At 47.3% G+C, this 19252-nt stretch overlaps 1 protein-coding gene across 3 annotated transcripts in view; it reads right to left on the reverse strand.

The window, feature by feature from the left end:
- The window catches only part of MYBL1 (MYB proto-oncogene like 1), a 73769-nt gene that overhangs the window by 37178 nt on the left and 17339 nt on the right, over nucleotides 1-19252 (reverse strand). For all 3 annotated transcript variants that reach the window (XM_089654266.1, XM_089654265.1, XM_089654264.1), the window contains exons 2-5: nucleotides 6618-6720; nucleotides 6471-6542; nucleotides 3032-3124; nucleotides 12-232 (exon numbers count right to left, since the gene is read on the reverse strand). In XM_089654266.1, the coding sequence (XP_089510392.1) occupies nucleotides 12-232; nucleotides 3032-3124; nucleotides 6471-6542; nucleotides 6618-6720 (489 nt within the window). The remainder of the gene's footprint in view (nucleotides 1-11; nucleotides 233-3031; nucleotides 3125-6470; nucleotides 6543-6617; nucleotides 6721-19252) is intronic.

Consider the following 19252-nt stretch of genomic DNA (forward strand, 5'->3'; position numbering starts at 1 on the left):
CGCAGCTTTACCTCCCAGGAAGTAGCTTGGCTATTTCAGCCCAGCGGTTTCCAAGTCTTTTATGGGCCTCATAAATGACCAGATCCTCCTCTTCTGTCCAGGAAGACTTCTTCACCTCAGGATTCAGATGATTGTGCCACCGTTCTCTGCATTGTTTCCCAATTCTTCCTTTTAAGTGCTTAGCAATGAGAGACCATTTTTTTGGTCCATATTTCTCCACAAGCTCAATCACCTGTTATTGAATATAAGACATACATCTGGTGAAGCCACTTTTGTACTCATAAGAATGAGGGGAAAAAAAAAAAAATCACCAAACTGAAAGCAAGCAGGATACTGGTACCCAATGTGAAAAAAGGGCATCACCGAAATTAAAACTTTTTTGTAAATCTACAAAACATGTATAAAAACAAACAATGCCAACTGTCAGTCCTGTACATATTTTAAACCTCTTCACAAGTCCCCTGGAGGCCTAGACCCTTCACCACGATGCCACTTAAGCAACTAAAGACCGCTACAGCCAATGAAATGTTCTCTTTTTGCACTGGAGTGCTAGCTAGAATCTAATCTAGTGTCTAACATCACTAAGAAATATGTTCTCCTTCCCCCTACATCATTAGAATGATTGAAGCAGAGCTTCTACTGAGCAAAATAAAGAAGCCAAACTTTTATTTCCCGGTTCAGATGTGCTCCGCCACGACATGTTGAGAGGTGGATATAAAGATCCATTTTTTTCTTCTACATATGCTCGATTGTGTATGAGAATCATGGTGCCTTCCAGCCAAACAGTTGCTGGTGTTCTGAAATGCCAACCAGATTTTCCTGCATTTAAATTAATTGTACCTCCTTTCAGGTAAATTATTTTTCCGGATAATTATTTAGCTATTCTTTAAGTTTAGTTTACATGTTACTAATGAATTTGCCATGGCAACATCAGCATAATCTCATGTAAGAACACCATGGCAACATGCAAACAAGACAGTGCTATACAGACATGGGAGAGACTTGTGCCCTGCGTTGAACCTACTGCCTTCTGGGATGTCACGTGCATCACAAGAGATTGCAGCAGTAAGCTACTAGTCAACCTCACTTAGGCAAGGATAGGTAGCTATTAAAGTGGTAGTAAAATACAAAAAAGAAAAAAAATGGAAAATTGGCCGGGCACGTGCAGGTTGATGCCATAATGTGCTAGTATGCACTGCATGGCACATAATGACAGACTTATCTTTCAAATGTAGCCCTCCATCAGCGTGCTATCTCTGATGCCAGGGTGTTCACCTTCAGCTGGTTTTCCTGTCAGGTTGGCACTCTTCAGCCTTTGAATGGCCAGGTCACAATGACGTCACTCGCAGGAGTCATTGCATGGGAGTCATGATAGCAGCAGAGCACCCTCTTCATTGACACTCAGTGTGCTCAAAATGCAGAGCTACTGTGCATGCGCTGGTGACATCACTGGCTGCATCTACAGTGAATATCTTCTAAACAGAGCATATTCACAGTACCTACAGGTAAGCCTTTCTGAAATCTTACTTGGGGGTACAAGTCAATAAGAGTTGGACTTTACTACCAGTTTAAAAAAAAAAAAACTGATAAAAAGTCTGCTATTTTAATAAGTAGGAGGGGGGAGGGAATTCAGATACAGCATTTGTCTATTTTTCATTATTATACAGGACTTATATAGCTCCAACAGTTTGAAAGGCACCTTACAGCATAAAGGGAGACAGTACAGCTACAATACAATCAAAACAAGATTATTAAGAGGGCCCTACTCATAGGAGCTTACAATCTAATAAGGTGTAGCAAGTGGTGCAAAAGGTTATAACTGTGGGGGATGAGCTGATGGAAGCAATAAATGTCTATTCGGAGGCGTGATAGGCTTCCCTGAAAAGAGGAGTTTTCAGGGATCACCTAAGGGCAGGGATGGTAGGGGATAGCTGGATAAATTAAGGTAGAGAGTTCCAGAGGATGACAGAGGATCCGGTGTAGTCTTGGAGACAAGCATGGGATTAGGAGACAAGGGAGTTTGAGAGCAGGAGATCATGAGGGGAGCGGAGAGGACGGTTTAGGTTATACTTGGAAACAAGATTGGTGATGTAGCTGTGGGCAGAGTTGTGGATGGCTTTGTATGTTAGAATTTTGAATTTAATTCGCTGGGCAACTGGAAGCCAGTGGAGGGACTGGCAGAGAGGGGTGGCAGACACTGAGTGGCTGGTAAGGTAGATGATCCTGGCAGCAGCATTCATGATAGACTGAAGAGGCAATAGCCTACAGAGAAGGTAGGCCTATGAGAAGTGAGTTGCAATTGTCATGGTGAGAGATATCAAGGGAGTGAACGAGTAGCTTTGTGGTTTCATTGGTTAAAAAGGGGCGAATTTTAGAGATATTATGAAGGCGAAGTCTACAGGCTTGACAGTGATTGGATTTGGGGCTTAAAGGATAGGTCAGAGTCTAGAATTACACCTAGTACCCTGGCTTGAGGGGACGGACCGATATGTGTATTATTGATCTTGAAGGAAAAGTCACGTAGGAATGCACAAGGGGGAGGGAATATTATAAGCTCGGTTTTAAAGGATTACACTAGCCTGCATGGTAAAAATGCCACATTTTACTGTGCAGGCTAGTGTCCATACCAACTACTATAGCGAGTGGCACAATGTGCAGTTAAGCACATCACACTTACTTTTTTGTTTCTACTTTATTTGAAGGGTCACAGTGACACTTTATACATGTCACTGCAGAGCAGTGCAGTCCATTGCGCTGCTGTGCCATGTGATGTCTCCCAGTGCACTGCTGAAAATGGCAAATATGCTGCATTTTTTCACACATCACAGCAGCATTGTGGTGTGAACAGGGTACATAGAAAACAATTGTTGGTGTGAAGGAGCCCCAAGAATGAAGGCAGAAAAGAGTACACAATGCCATATAGCATCATCCAGAATTAGTTTTTTCTATTAAGAGGGTTAAACAACTAGAAAATCAGTTTGAATGAAAAAATAAATAAATAAATAAGAAGGGACAATCTTAAAGTATTTACCCTTTGGTCTTCTTCCTTGGTCCAAGGGCCTTTAATTAGTGCAGGATTTAACACTTTCTGCCACCGATGCTGGCACTGAATATCTGACCGGTCCTTAAAGTGAAAAAATAATGCAAACAAAACATGACACATCAGAGAGAGATCAGAACACAGGGAAGTTTTCAGGTCATATTGGCTGTATATCTCCATTGTGGTTTACATGTCTGCATCACTATATGCAGTAAAACCCCAGAGGGCTAACCATAGATTATTGGCATAATAATGTATTGCAGCTCAGTGATGTTGGTACTCAGTACAATTTACTAGATTTTTAGCTTCAACCCCCTGGTCTCCAGCAGACCTGGAGGGGGGCCATTGCAGCAACATTATGAAAGAAATAAAATACATGGGAATGCAAATTAGATGTCAGAATCAGCAATATTCAGGAGGTAAATTATTTAATGTCTTGTTTGGCCTTTTTCCAGCCTTCAGCAAGCACACCAAGTACAAGCTTTCCAAGCATTTCAGTTTAATCGTTTATATTACAAACCTGTTTTACAAGTTGCTGCAAATGTCTGATGTCATCCAAACTCTGATGTGAACAGTCCTTTGTGTAATTATTACTCATTAAAGCATTAACACAGAGGATAATACAGAGGTTTTGCCAATTTTCTGATACCCTAGTTTCAAGGTCAGCTTGCTAGGTAAGGGGTTCACAGGTAGGCATCAAATATTTTCTGGCGTGTAAGAACATAATGTGTGATAGAAATAATACATACTATATATTAAATAGCGAAATTCCACTTCTGTTAATAAATATAGCATAGAAAATTGCTATACAAACGTTTATTTAAAGTTAACTTTCAATTTCAATCTATACCCTTAGTGCACACAACACCCCCCAAAAACGGCATTCACTGCTTGTGAGATTGGCTCACTGATTTCCTCCGAATTTTAGGAATCAATAGAAATTTAAAGAAGCACTAGAATCATAGTATTCTTTTCCCCATTTTGGATAGAGTTATGCAGGCCATAGACGGGTCATTTATTGGCCGAATTCTTGTCCACACGAAAAATTGGCAGATAGTCACGCCGTTAATGGGGCCAGCCCGGACGTTTTTCGCAGATCTCCTCATTTATTTTTATCGGTCATGCTGGAAAATCCACAAAAAACAGCCGCTTTTCGTGGACATGGGTGGCAGCTTCGGCAACAGGGTCGACCGATTTATTGTTTATCGGCCGAAAATTTGGCCGATAAATGGCCCGTCTATGGCCTGCCTAAGGAAGAGTTACCTCTGAAAATGTTTATTTTTGTCTCCTGTTTCCCATTAGGGAGATTTCTCTTCACTTCCTGTCCCATAAGCCAAAAGAGGAAATAAAAGAAAATTCTTCTAAAAAAAAGGACCCTGGTTGTCATCAGAACGAATGTCATCATTGGAAGATATCCCTACTATTTCTGTTTTGGGGATAACCCAACATGTGAGTGTTTTCTGTTTTTTTTTTTCACTTTTGGTGAGAATGGTAAAAAGAATGAATGGAGATGGCAATCTCCCTAAGGGGGACACAGAAAGCAATAAAAACACAACATATGTTCTAATCCCTCTCCATTCTTTCTAAAACCAAGAAAAAAATTGCCTTTGTTATACTCATTTTGGTCAGATGCTCCATCAGAGTTAAAATTTATTACAGGTACTTAAGTAGCATCGTCCGTTTACACAGCACCTTACATATATATTGCACATTCACATCATTCCCTGCCCTCAAGGAGGTTACAATCTAAGGTCCCTAACTCACATCCACACATATACTAGGGCCAATTTAGACAGGAGACAATTAACCTACCAGCATGTCTTTGGAGGTGGGAGGAAACCGGAGTACCTGGAGGAAACCCACGCAGGCACAGGGAGAACATGCATATATCTAAATGGATGCAACTTTCTTCATGAGAACACTAAAAATGCACTGTGGTTATAATGAACCCCTCCCTTTCAAGAATCAGTCCTCATGCACACCTGACGTTTTTGGCTTTTGACATTTTTTTCTACAGCCGGTATACTCCCCAGCATGTTATCCTATGTGTCCATGTGTCAAAGTTTTTTGGCTGGGAAGTTTTTGGCTGGACAAAAACCCAGGACTAGTGGGTTTCTAGAGATTTTTAGCTGTAAAAACGCTCTAACACTGAAAAACACAGTAAAATGCCGCAAACCGGCATTTTTGGACTTTTTTTTACTTTACACAGCTAAAGTTACCAGCGTTATCAAAACGTCCAGTGTTCATGAGGACTCAGTCTCACAGGGACATAGTGGAACAAACAGCTTTTTGTCGGAACAAAATAAAGTTAGGAATCTGCTACAAAGTTTGTTAAAATCCTGGCAATGCACATAGATCATCCAAAGGGGATTGATCTCTCTACTCAACAAAAGTAGAGGTATAGTTTAAGTAGCAAAAGTGGTCTCAATATCAGCCTGTTGTAATCCCTGCATAGAAAGCATTCACACTCTTAGAGAAAGGATCAGCACTCGGGGCTCAACTGCTTTGCAATGTGCTCTTAGTTTAACTCAACACGTACTTCAGAACCAAGGCCTCCTGCACACAGGGTGTTTTAAAAAACGCTGCTCCTCTTGGCAGAAAAAACGCCTGACGCCTGCAAAAGTGTCTAACGCTTTTACAAGCGTTTAGGCACGTTTACAGGCATAATTTCATTGGCCAGAATCATCATTTACTCTAGCCACTGAAATGAATTAACACTCAAGCACTAAAAGCACCTAGCGTTCACACATTTAGGCGCGTTTACACGAGTCGAGCATCTTTCTGCCAAAACGCTGTTGCTCCTGGACACACTGGAAGAATTTTTTTTTTTTTTTTTTTTTTTACATTTCCTAAAAGCTCCTAGACATCTATTTGTACATGGACACTTAGGATAACATGGAGGGGTGTTTGGAAGCTGTAAAAAAGAAAAAAAAAAAAAAAACACACACAAACAAAAAAACGACAACGACAACAAAAAAACAACAGGACAACAAAAAAAACAACAAAACACCCCTAAAAGTGGCTGCAAAAAAAGCCCTGTGTGCATGAGGCCTAAGCAATACACAGAATGAGCCCAGGTTTACAAAGGCCCACAAAGTACATGATGGTGATTTGGATTAGCTACAAGATGCTCTTCATGCTTGATGGCAATTCACTGGAAATGAGTGAAAATCTGTGCACATGAATATGGCAGTTACAGGAATCAAGCAAGCAAACATTAAACTCTGGAATTTTAAAGAAAAGTTCAACTTTTTTTCAACAGTAGTAATGGGGCTATGTGTTTTGTCAATTCTACATGCAGATAGGACTTACGGTGTACAAGTTCATTTTTGGGAAGGTAGATTTTCCTTTTAAACAGCGTCATAAATTGGCTTACTATAGCTGCTCCCATCCCACGCCTTTTATTTCTGGCAGTTCTTAGAAGACTTACCAGAAAGTTGCATGCGATCAAGTTCCAGTTCTCGGTCCCATGCACTTCAACAAGTTTCTTTAATTTGTCATCCTGTTAAAACATGAATTCGATTAAAAGCCAGTAATTACAGTACTAGAAGGAAGAGCAAAATAACCAAGCCGATACCTCATCCTTGCTCCACTTTGCTCTATTCCAGATTTTCTTTTGCCCCTTCTGTATTGGAACATCATAATCGTGATCGACACAATGGTCATCGTCTTCATCCTCACTAAGAGGGAAGAAAATAGGCATTCATGATGGCAGTTGCATAGTTTTTGTACTAATGGGCAAAATAAATTTATTGAAAGACTGCAGCATATGTCTTTTTATACTTTAACACAGCAATGTTTGTCCCCACTGTAACACAGTTTTATCCAATTTCCCCGTTCCTATGACAGGGCGACAACGTTAAAGTGTTACTAAACCCAGGACCCTGCATCCACTATATCTGGTCTCCCACAGTACACAGAAATGTAATTATTTTAGTAAATATAAACTGATAAATACTTTTTATCATTAGCAGTTAGAGCAGTCTTGTGACTTCTAATCAGTGTCCAGCCCAGCACTAGCTAAGGCTTGTAGGAGGAGTTTTCTTTCTGCTCTAGGATGAAAAACCCCTGACCTCTTTCCAGTCAGTGCTGATTGGCCCTGTGCTGATCACATGCACTCTCCCAAGGAAAAGGGGAAAAAAAAACAAAACACAGCTCTAGCAATACACACCAGCTGAGCATGTGCAAATGCCCACGGTTCAGTCTGTCTTATCAAGAGATAAGAAGTGGTCACTTGAAAAAAGGGAGGAACAGAGAAGGATCAAACAGCCTTTTTACACAGTGCAGAGGATTAACCCCTTAGGTTCCCCAGTGAGTATAACAAGCATGCTTTACTGCATATACAGACTGATTTTACTGTTGGAGTTGTTGTTTAAAATGTTACTAAACCCACAACAAGTACCTTAAGCGGTCAGATCTTCTTTTGCAAAAGGCGGCAGAAGAAGGTGGTTAAAACCAAATAAACACGAACTATTGTAGGCACCCCCACCAATTATATGATTTGTTCCAACCCCTGTAAACCATCACACCGTGGACAGCTTGGCATTTAGATTTTTTTTTTTTCCAAATCATAATGAATACCATCTTTACAAGAATAAAAGTGATTGTAAACACTCACAACCCATTAAGTTTAAAATAGAAATGAAAGGAAACATTTGTGTACAGAAATTTAAAAAAGCATAAATATTTTTTACCCTTTTTATGAGATTGCATTCCCTCTGTTCTCAGCTGCCTAAGAGCTGTAGAAGGAGAAACAGCAGGACACTAGTTGGGGAGGGAATCATCAGAAGTCTGATCATTGGAGAGCAGGCAGAGTTCCCAGCACAGTTAGAGAACTGACCACACGATGCTCTTCTGCTTAGTGTGGTCAGTTTTTAATAGGAAAGCAGAGGCACTGGCAGGAACACCAGGGATTTCACATAAAGGAAGCAAAACAAAAGGGAACAGGATACTTTTTCATACAGGTATATGGTATAGCAGGCACAGATCAGGAATATGAAATATTTGGTTTACATATTCCTTCACCTAATATGGCTAACAGATGACATTTTTCTATAGTGATCATTTATAGAGAGTAGTTTGGGATTCTTAAGAAAAAAAAAAAAAAAACCCACACACAAACATACATACTCACCTCCCTGCATGGGTCTGATGCTGTAGCTGTCCCCTGCCAGCTCTAAGCCCAAGAACTGAGCGATCACATGACCACTGATTGCTCAGTTCTCAGTCTGCTCTAAATGGAGTGTTAACTGTCAGTCACCACTGTCTGCTCTTCCCCATCTAGTACGCACTGGAGTGGGTGGGAGCTGCTGACTTGGGCTTCCAGTGGCACAATGAGCGGCTGAGCCAGCTGTCATTCAGGCATCTGGTTGGATCCTGACAATATAGTCGGGATCCTTCCAGAGCCTGGAGGCGCTCTCCTGGAACACACAAGAGACAACAATCCTTTAAAAGGAGTAGTGTGGGATTCTAAAAAAAAAACAAAACAAAAACAAATCATACTCACCTTCCTGTGACATACAAGAAGTATGATTTTTATGCTCTTTTAAGCTACACATTACCAAATAAAGCCAAGTGATTCAACAGTCCAACATCTCTTGAGACAGTAAGACTGTATAGGGTTCAACTCTTGAATGACACCTTGGGTGTGAGGTCATAATTGCACGGCAATTTTCCAAATCACTGCACCTGAATGTCAGACATATGGAAGGCAATGTTATCTGTGCAGAGTCCATTCTTACTGAAAGGTCTCTCTAGACTAGACAACCCAAGATTCTACAATATAGCATACAATGTTTTTTTTTTTCCTCTCATCAGCTCATCCCTCACAATAATTATCTTTTGTATCACTCAACCCTCTTAGTTTGTAAGCTCTAACGAGCAGGGCCCTCTGATTCCTCTTGTACCAAATGATATTGCGTCTAATCTCTGCCTTCATTTTGTAAAGCGTTTTACAAACTGTTGGCGCTATATAAATTCTGTAATATACACTTGTTCTGTTGGCTCCAATCTAAGCATTGATCATGTGATCTCTGTAGCTTACAGTTGTGATGAGATAGAGATAACTTCAACCTCAGTTGTGGTCCACAGTCAGTGACTCAATGAGAATGACATCTTGTAGATCTTGTGAGGTTTATTCCATAAACTGAGAGAATCTTACAACAATGAAATTCCATAGGTCAAAAGAACATGCTGTTTCCTGCTCCATGCCATGAGGCTTACTGCAATGTATCTCTGGGAAGGGCTATCTATGCAACATTAGCTAAATTAAAGGAAAGGGAGGAGCAGAGACAAAATACTGAAAACATTTAAAATGCATATGACAGTCATGTGAAACATGACAACACTGCTCAAAAAAAATAAAAGGTACACTTTGAAAACGTATCAGATCTCAACGGGGAAAAATATCATGCTGGATATCTATACTGATATGGACTGGGTAATGTGCTAAGAACGTAAGGATGCCCCATTGTTTGATGGAAATTAAAATGATCAACCTACAGAGGACTGAATTCAAAGACACCCCAAAAATCTAAGTGAAAAAATGATGCAACAGGCTAGTCCATTTTGCTGAAATTTCATTGCAGAAACTCAAAATGGTACTCAGTAGTTTGTATGGCCCCCACCTGCTTGTATGCAATGTCAGGGCATGCTCGTAGTGAGATGACGGATGGTGTCCTGGGGTATTTCCTCCCAGATCTGGACCAGGGCATCACTGAGCTCCTGGACAGTCTGAGGTGCAACCTGGCGGAGTCAGATGGACAAAAACATGATATCCCAGGAGGTGCTCTATTGGATTTAGGTCAGGGAAGCGTGAGGGCCAGTCATTGGTATCAATTCCTTCATCCTTCAGCCTGCATACTCTCACCACATCAGTCCGGGCATTGCTGTGCACCAGGAGGAACGCAGGACCCACTGCACCAACATAGGGTCGGACAATGGGTCCAAGGATTTCATCTCGATACCTAATGGCAGTCAGGGTGACATTGTCAGCCTGTAGATGTCCGTGTGTCTCTCCATGGATATGCCCCCAAGACCATCACCAAAATTATCATGCTGAACAATGTTACAGGCAGCATAACATTCTCCCTGGCTTCTCCAGACCCTTTCATGTCTGTCACATGTGCTCTGGGTGAACCTGCTCTCATCTGTGAAAAGCACAGGGTGCCAGTGCCGGAATTACCAATTCTGGTGCTCAAATGACAAATGCCAATCGAGCTCTATGGTGTCAGGCAGTGAGCACAGGGCCCACTAGAGGATGTCAGGCCCTCAGGCCACCCTCATGAAGTCGGTTTCTGATTGGTCAGAGACATTCATACCAGTGGCCTGCTGGAGGTCATTTTAGAGGGCTCTGGCAGTGCTCATCCTGTTACTTCTTGCACAAAGGAGCAGATAGCAGTCCTGCTGATGGGTTAAGGACCTTCTACGGACCTGTCCAGCTCTCCTAGAATAACTGCACATCTGGAATCTCCTCCATGCTCTTGAGAGGGATACTGGGAGACACAGGAAACCTTCTGGCAATGGTACATATGGATGTGCCATCCTGGAGGAGTTGGACTACCTGTGCAACCTCTGTAGGGTCCAGGTATCACCTCATACTATCAGTAATGACACTGACCTAAGCCAAATGCAAAACTAGTGAAAAACAGTCAGAAAAAATGAGTAGGGGAGAAAAAAAAAATGTCTGTGGCCTCCGACTGTAAAACCATTCCTGTTTTGGGGGTCGTCTCATTGTTGCTAATCTAGTGCACCTGTTAATTTCATTAACACCAAAGCAGCTGAAACTGATTAATAACCCCCTCTGCGACTTAACTGACCAGATCAATATCCCAGGAGTTTAATTGACTTGATGTTACACTCTGATTAAAAAAAAAGTGTTCCTTTCATTTTTTTGAGCAGTGTATATCCTATACCAAGAAGCAAATGCTTACTTTTATTCTTTCAGCTTCATGATACCCAATTGCCAGTCAGGCAATTAAAAAGCCACATCACAAGTCTAATGTGAACCTACAGACAAAAGAATGACTGGCTACTAACACTAACCACCCCAAGTCATCTGATCTTGATGCCAATGCCTAGTGTGCCAGTAACCTGGGATAAGCATGCAGCCAGTAAAGCCTGTGATAACTGAACTCCATTCCTTCCCTACTTGTTCAAGGTTGGTGACTCGCTACATACAGGTGATAAGATAGCAGCCCTGGAGCCTGCCTGGAATTTACAGTGTTTGTCATGGCGGTTTTCATTTATTATGTTCGAGGCTAAAAAAATAAGTAAACATGAAATTGTTTACATTGATGATATTGTATATTCTTATTTTCTCAGAAGAGAAATATATAGGCTCATTTTAAAATGTTTTCCAGACTATTGTTTTGGGGAAAAGCTTGGCGTTTACAAAAGCACAATAGCTCAAGCTGAATTTTACACAAAAAAAAAAAAATTATGAGTCAGAGGATGATCGGTATAGCAAAAGTGTACAGGTAAACAGGTTCTGCTGTACTAGACTGGTCTTTAAAATAAAGAATGCTTTGTGAAACTGATTGAATTGTTTTAAAAGTCTAATCAGTGGTAGATGCATGCTCAGCAGGCACTTTATAACACTGCCACTCTTACAATCCTAATGACATCACCAAAGACCAAATCTGATCATCTATTCTACACAGAAGTAAACAGCAGGCTGCTCATAAAGAAGGTACGGAGTCCATTAGCAAGACTGTTAAGAAATGTTAGAGATACAGAACTTCACAAATTTGCTTTGAATCTAGGAGCCAGCGGAAAAAGTTAGGAGCCAGGTTTTTTTTTATAGCATAGTGTGCATTGTCGGTGCCCGGGACTCCACGATTTGCCACGCAACAATCAAGGCAAAAACCGCACCACGTTTTAGGCGCCATTATAAATAACGGCACCTAAACCGGAGTTTTGCAATCACAGAGATTTGGCTGTAATCTCAAAATGCCCAGGTATGAAGAGTGGACATGGTTCACACACATGAGATTCTGGCTTTGTTTTGAAACTCAGATTGGCATGGCAGGCTAGATATTTTGTGTTCCTATTGAGGTGGTTCACAAAGATGCAATCCACATGCATAGTGTTTTGAGTGCTATTATGAAAAGAGTCCTGAGCGAGTTTGTAGTTATGCATTCCAGACATGCAAGTGTTCACATAGGATTGCTACTGACAGGCAGTTTGCGCCATTGAAGTGTATGGGGGGGACAACTTCCCATTGAAGTCTGGGAGGGGTTGTGGAAAGACCGCTTCCCATTGAAGTCTGTGGGGGGGGGGGGAAAGACCGCTTCCCATTGAAGTCTGTGGGGGGGGGGAGAAAGACCGCTTCCCATTGAAGTCTGTGGTGGGGGGGGGAGAAAGACCGCTTCCCATTGAAGTCTGTGGTGGGGGGGGGGGAGAAAGACCGCTTCCCATTGAAGTCTGTGGTGGGGGGGGGGAGAAAGACCGCTTCCCATTGAAGTCTGTGGTGGGGGGGGGGGAGAAAGACCGCTTCCCATTGAAGTCTGTGGGGGGGGGGAGACCGCTTCCCATTGAAGTCTGTGGGGGGGGGGAGACCGCTTCCCATTGAAGTCTGTGGGGGGGGGAGAGACCGCTTCCCATTGAAGTCTGTGGGGGGGGGGAGAGACCGCTTCCGATTGAAGTCTGTGGGGGGGGGGAGAGACCGCTTCCCATTGAAGTCTGTGGGGGGGGGGAAAGACCGCTTCCCATTGAAGTCTGTGGTGGGGGGGAAAGACCGCTTCTCATTGAAGTCTGTGGTGGGGGGGGGGGGGAGAAAGACCGCTTCCCATTGAAGTCTGTGGTGGGGGGGGGAGAAAGACAGCTTCCCATTGAAGTCTGTGGTGGGGGGGGAGAAAGACCGCTTCCCATTGAAGTCTGTGGGGGGGGAAAGACCGCTTCCCATTGAAGTCTGTGGGGGGGGAAAGACCGCTTCCCATTGAAGTCTGTGGGGGGGAGTGGGGAAAGACCGCTTCCCATTGAAGTCTGTGGGGGGGGGAGACCGCTTCCCATTGAAGTCTGTGGGGGGGGGGGGGGAGACCGCTTCCCATTGAAGTCTGTGGGGGGGGGGAAAGACCGCTTCCCATTGAAGTCTGTGGGGGGGGGGAAAGACCGCTTCCCATTGAAGTCTGTGGGGGGGGGGGGGGAGACCGCTTCCCATTGAAGTCTGTGGGGGGGGGGGAAGACCGCTTCCCATTGAAGTCTGTGGGGGGGGGGGGAAGACCGCTTCCCATTGAAGTCTGTGGGGGGGGGGGGGAAGACCGCTTCCCATTGAAGTCTGTGGGGGGGGGGGGGGAGACCGCTTCCCATTGAAGTCTGTGGGGGGGGGGGAGACCGCTTCCCATTGAAGTCTGTGGGGGGGGGGGGGGGAGACCGCTTCCCATTGAAGTCTGTGGGGGGGGGGGGGGAGACCGCTTCCCATTGAAGTCTGTGGGGGGGGGGAAAGACCGCTTCCCATTGAAGTCTGTGGGGGGGGGGGAAAGACCGCTTCCCATTGAAGTCTGTGGGGGGGGAAAGACCGCTTCCCATTGAAGTCTGTGGGGGGGGAAAGACCGCTTCCCATTGAAGTCTGTGGGGGGGAGGGAGAAAGACCGCTTCCCATTGAAGTCTGTGGGGGGGAGGGAGAAAGACCGCTTCCCATTGAAGTCTGTGGGGGGGGGGGGAAGACCGCTTCCCATTGAAGTCTGTGGGGGGGGGGGGAAGACCGCTTCCCATTGAAGTCTGTGGGGGGGGGGGGAAGACCGCTTCCCATTGAAGTCTGTGGGGGGGGGGGGGGGAAGACCGCTTCCCATTGAAGTCTGTGGGGGGGGGAAAGACCGCTTCCCATTGAAGTCTGTGGGGGGGGGGAAAGACCGCTTCCCATTGAAGTCTGTGGGGGGGGGAAAGACCGCTTCCCATTGAAGTCTGTGGGGGGGGAAAGACCGCTTCCCATTGAAGTCTGTGGGGGGGGAAAGACCGCTTCCCATTGAAGTCTGTGGGGGGGGGAAAGACCGCTTCCCATTGAAGTCTGTGGGGGGGGGAAAGACCGCTTCCCATTGAAGTCTGTGGGGGGGGGAGAGACCGCTTCCCATTGAAGTCTGTGGGGGGGGGAGAGACCGCTTCCCATTGAAGTCTGTGGGGGGGGGAGAGACCGCTTCCCATTGAAGTCTGTGGGGGGGGGAAAGACCGCTTCTCATTGAAGTCTGTGGTGGGGGGGGAGAAAGACCGCTTCTCATTGAAGTCTGTGGTGGGGGGGGGAGAAAGACCGCTTCCCATTGAAGTCTGTGGGGGGGGGGGGGAGACCGCTTCCCATTGAAGTCTGTGGGGGGGGGGGGGGGGAGACCGCTTCCCATTGAAGTCTGTGGGGGGGGGGGGGGGAGACCGCTTCCCATTGAAGTCTGTGGGGGGGGGGAGACCGCTTCCCATTGAAGTCTGTGGGGGGGGGAAAGACCGCTTCCCATTGAAGTCTGTGGGGGGGGGGGGGAGACCGCTTCCCATTGAAGTCTGTGGGGGGGGGGGGAAAGACCGCTTCCCATTGAAGTCTGTGGGGGGGGGGGAAAGACCGCTTCCCATTGAAGTCTGTGGGGGGGGGGGAAAGACCGCTTCCCATTGAAGTCTGTGGGGGGGGGAAAGACCGCTTCCCATTGAAGTCTGTGGGGGGGGGAAAGACCGCTTCCCATTGAAGTCTGTGGGGGGGGGGGAAAGACCGCTTCCCATTGAAGTCTGTGGGGGGGGAGAGACCGCTTCCCATTGAAGTCTGTGGGGGGGGGGGGGGAGACCGCTTCCCATTGAAGTCTGTGGGGGGGGGGAAGACCGCTTCCCATTGAAGTCTGTGGGGGGGGGGGGAGACCGCTTCCCATTGAAGTCTGTGGGGGGGGGGGGGGGAGACCGCTTCCCATTGAAGTCTGTGGGGGGGGAAAGACCGCTTCCCATTGAAGTCTGTGGTGGGGGGGGAGAAAGACCGCTTCCCATTGAAGTCTGTGGTGGGGGGGGGGGAGAAAGACCGCTTCCCATTGAAGTCTGTGGGGGGGGGGAGAAAGACCGCTTCCCATTGAAGTCTGTGGGGGGGGGGGGAGAAAGACCGCTTCCCATTGAAGTCTGTGGGGGGGAGTGGGGAAAGACCACTTCCCATTGAAGTCTGTGGGGGGGGGGGGGGGGAGACCGCTTCCCATTGAAGTCTGTGGGGGGGGGAAAGACCGCTTCCCATTGAAGTCTGTGGGGGGGGGAAAGACCGCTTCCCATTGAAGTCTGTGGGGGGGGGGAAAGACCGCTTCCCATTGAAGTCTGTGGGGGGGGGGGAAAGACCGCTTCCCATTGAAGTCTGTGGGGGGGGAAAGACCGCTTCCCATTGAAGTCTGTGGGGGGGGAAAGACCGCTTCCCATTGAAGTCTGTGGGGGGGAGGGAGAAAGACCGCTTCCCATTGAAGTCTGTGGGGGGGAGGGAGAAAGACCGCTTCCCATTGAAGTCTGTGGGGGGGGGGGGAAGACCGCTTCCCATTGAAGTCTGTGGGGGGGGGGGGAAGACCGCTTCCCATTGAAGTCTGTGGGGGGGGGGGGAAGACCGCTTCCCATTGAAGTCTGTGGGGGGGGGGGGGGGAAGACCGCTTCCCATTGAAGTCTGTGGGGGGGGGAAAGACCGCTTCCCATTGAAGTCTGTGGGGGGGGGAAAGACCGCTTCCCATTGAAGTCTGTGGGGGGGGGAAAGACCGCTTCCCATTGAAGTCTGTGGGGGGGGAAAGACCGCTTCCCATTGAAGTCTGTGGGGGGGGAAAGACCGCTTCCCATTGAAGTCTGTGGGGGGGGGAAAGACCGCTTCCCATTGAAGTCTGTGGGGGGGGGAAAGACCGCTTCCCATTGAAGTCTGTGGGGGGGGGAGAGACCGCTTCCCATTGAAGTCTGTGGGGGGGGGAGAGACCGCTTCCCATTGAAGTCTGTGGGGGGGGGAGAGACCGCTTCCCATTGAAGTCTGTGGGGGGGGGAAAGACCGCTTCTCATTGAAGTCTGTGGTGGGGGGGGAGAAAGACCGCTTCTCATTGAAGTCTGTGGTGGGGGGGGGAGAAAGACCGCTTCCCATTGAAGTCTGTGGGGGGGGGGGGGGAGACCGCTTCCCATTGAAGTCTGTGGGGGGGGGGGGGGGGGGAGACCGCTTCCCATTGAAGTCTGTGGGGGGGGGGGGGGAGACCGCTTCCCATTGAAGTCTGTGGGGGGGGGGAGACCGCTTCCCATTGAAGTCTGTGGGGGGGGGAAAGACCGCTTCCCATTGAAGTCTGTGGGGGGGGGGGGGAGACCGCTTCCCATTGAAGTCTGTGGGGGGGGGGGGAAAGACCGCTTCCCATTGAAGTCTGTGGGGGGGGGGGAAAGACCGCTTCCCATTGAAGTCTGTGGGGGGGGGGGAAAGACCGCTTCCCATTGAAGTCTGTGGGGGGGGGAAAGACCGCTTCCCATTGAAGTCTGTGGGGGGGGGAAAGACCGCTTCCCATTGAAGTCTGTGGGGGGGGGGGAAAGACCGCTTCCCATTGAAGTCTGTGGGGGGGGAGAGACCGCTTCCCATTGAAGTCTGTGGGGGGGGGGGGGGAGACCGCTTCCCATTGAAGTCTGTGGGGGGGGGGAAGACCGCTTCCCATTGAAGTCTGTGGGGGGGGGGGGAGACCGCTTCCCATTGAAGTCTGTGGGGGGGGGGGGGGGGAGACCGCTTCCCATTGAAGTCTGTGGGGGGGGAAAGACCGCTTCCCATTGAAGTCTGTGGTGGGGGGGGAGAAAGACCGCTTCCCATTGAAGTCTGTGGTGGGGGGGGGGGAGAAAGACCGCTTCCCATTGAAGTCTGTGGGGGGGGGGAGAAAGACCGCTTCCCATTGAAGTCTGTGGGGGGGGGGGGAGAAAGACCGCTTCCCATTGAAGTCTGTGGGGGGGAGTGGGGAAAGACCACTTCCCATTGAAGTCTGTGGGGGGGGGGGGGGGGGAGACCGCTTCCCATTGAAGTCTGTGGGGGGGGGAAAGACCGCTTCCCATTGAAGTCTGTGGGGGGGGGAAAGACCGCTTCCCATTGAAGTCTGTGGGGGGGGGAGAGACCGCTTCCCATTGAAGTCTGTGGGGGGGGGGGAGAAAGACCGCTTCCCATTGAAGTCTGTGGGGGGGGGGGGAGAAAGACCGCTTCCCATTGAAGTCTGTGGGGGGGGGGAGAGAAAGACCGCTTCCCATTGAAGTCTGTGGGGGGGGGGAAAGACCGCTTCCCATTGAAGTCTGTGGGGGGGGGGAAAGACCACTCCCCACTGAAGTCCATGGGGGAGAAACACTCCCCACTGAAGTCCATGGGGGAGAAACACTCCCCACTGAAGTCCATGGGGGAGAAACACTCCCCACTGAAGTCCATGGGGGAGAAACACTCCCCACTGAAGTCCATGGGGGAGAAACACTCCCCACTGAAGTCCATGGGGGAGAAACACTCCCCACTGAAGTCCATGGGGGAGAAACACTCCCCACTGAAGTCCATGGGGGAGAAACACTCCCCACTGAAGTCCATGGGGGAGAAACACTCCCCACTGAAGTCCATGGGGGAGAAACACTCCCCACTGAAGTCCATGGGGGAGAAACACTCCCCACTGAAGTCCATGGGGGAGAAACACTCCCCACTGAAGTCCATGGGGGAGAAACACTCCCCACTGAAGTCTTTGGGGGAGACCACTCCCCATTGAAGTCTTTGGGGGAGACCACTCCCCATTGAAGTCTTTGGGGGAGACCACTCCCCATTGAAGTCTATGGGGGGAGACCACTCCCCATTGAAGTCTATGGGGGGAGACCACTCCCCATTGAAGTCTATGGGGCGCAATTTCCCATTGAAGTCTATGGGGCGCAATTTCCCATTGAAGTCTATGGGGCGCAATTTCCCATTGAAGTCTATGGGGCGCAATTTCCCATTGAAGTCTATGGGGCGCAATTTCCCATTGAAGTCTATGGGGCGCAATTTCCCATTGAAGTCTATGGGGCGCAATTTCCCATTGAAGTCTTTTCGAGCCCTGACTGTACACATTATATTTAAAAAAAAGGTCAGCCATACGTTTATGACCACTCTCCTAATATGGAGTAGGTTCCCTTTTGCCACTAATAGCCCTAACCCATTGCAACACGGACACCACTGAGCTCCAAAAGGTAGGAGGTCATACCTGGCATCAAGCTGTCAGCAGCAGATCATTAAAGTCCTATAAATTACGAGGTGGGGCCTCCATGGATCGGACTTTTATTTCCAGCACATCCAACAGACGCTTGATTGGATTGAGATCTGGAGCATTTGGAGGACACATCAACACCTCAAAACTCATTGTTGCGCTGCTCAAACCATTCTTGAAGCATTTTTGCAGCGTTGCAGGGTGCATTATTCTGCTAAAAGAGCGCTGCCTTCAGGGAACACAGTTTTCATGAAGGGGTGTACTTGTTCAGCAACAATGGTTAGGTAGGTGGTACATGTCAAGTAACATCCATATGAATGGCAGGACCCAAAGTTTCCCAGCAGAACATTGCCCAAAGCATCACACTGCCTCTGCCAGCTTGTCTTCTTCCCATAATGCATCCTGGTGCCATCTCTTCCCCAGATAAGTGACGCATACACACCTATCCATGAGATGTAAAAGGAAACGTGATTCATCAGACCAGGCCACCTTCTTCCATTGCTCCATGGTTCAGTTCTGTTGCTCTTTTGACCATTGCAGGTACTTTTGGCTGTGGACACGGGTCAGTATGGGCATGCGGACAGTTCTATACACAACAAAATGAGATGCCCATATTTTCTGCTTCCAACACATCAACTTCAGGAACAGCATATTAACTTGCTACATAATATATCCCATTGACTTTCAAACAGCAGATTGGTGTGTATGTGTGAGTAAAGAAATTCAACTCAATATCATGATATTATGAATATTTTTATTGTTTATGGCAAAACAAAAAAGAAATAAATTTTATTTTGTTTAATATATTTGATATGCACAGATACCGAGTACTCCTGAAAATGCTACCGATACCTGAAAAGATACTTTGCGGTGCGATTTGTATCAATACAATCGAACGGACGCAAATTGCACCACAAAGAATAGCATGCGATTTGAACAGGAATTGAATTCCAGTCCAAATCGCATGCGGTTTCCCCACTGCTCCTGTGTGAACCCAGGCTGGTCATAGCCTGAGTTCACACAGGAGTAGTGCGGGAAACCTCCCTGCATGGATCCCAGGCTGCCACAGAAG

This window comes from Staurois parvus, unplaced genomic scaffold (genome assembly GCF_062004578.1).
Source record: "Staurois parvus isolate SC_StPar_1 unplaced genomic scaffold, SC_StPar_1.0 ptg000748l, whole genome shotgun sequence".
Classification (NCBI taxonomy): domain Eukaryota; kingdom Metazoa; phylum Chordata; class Amphibia; order Anura; family Ranidae; genus Staurois; species Staurois parvus.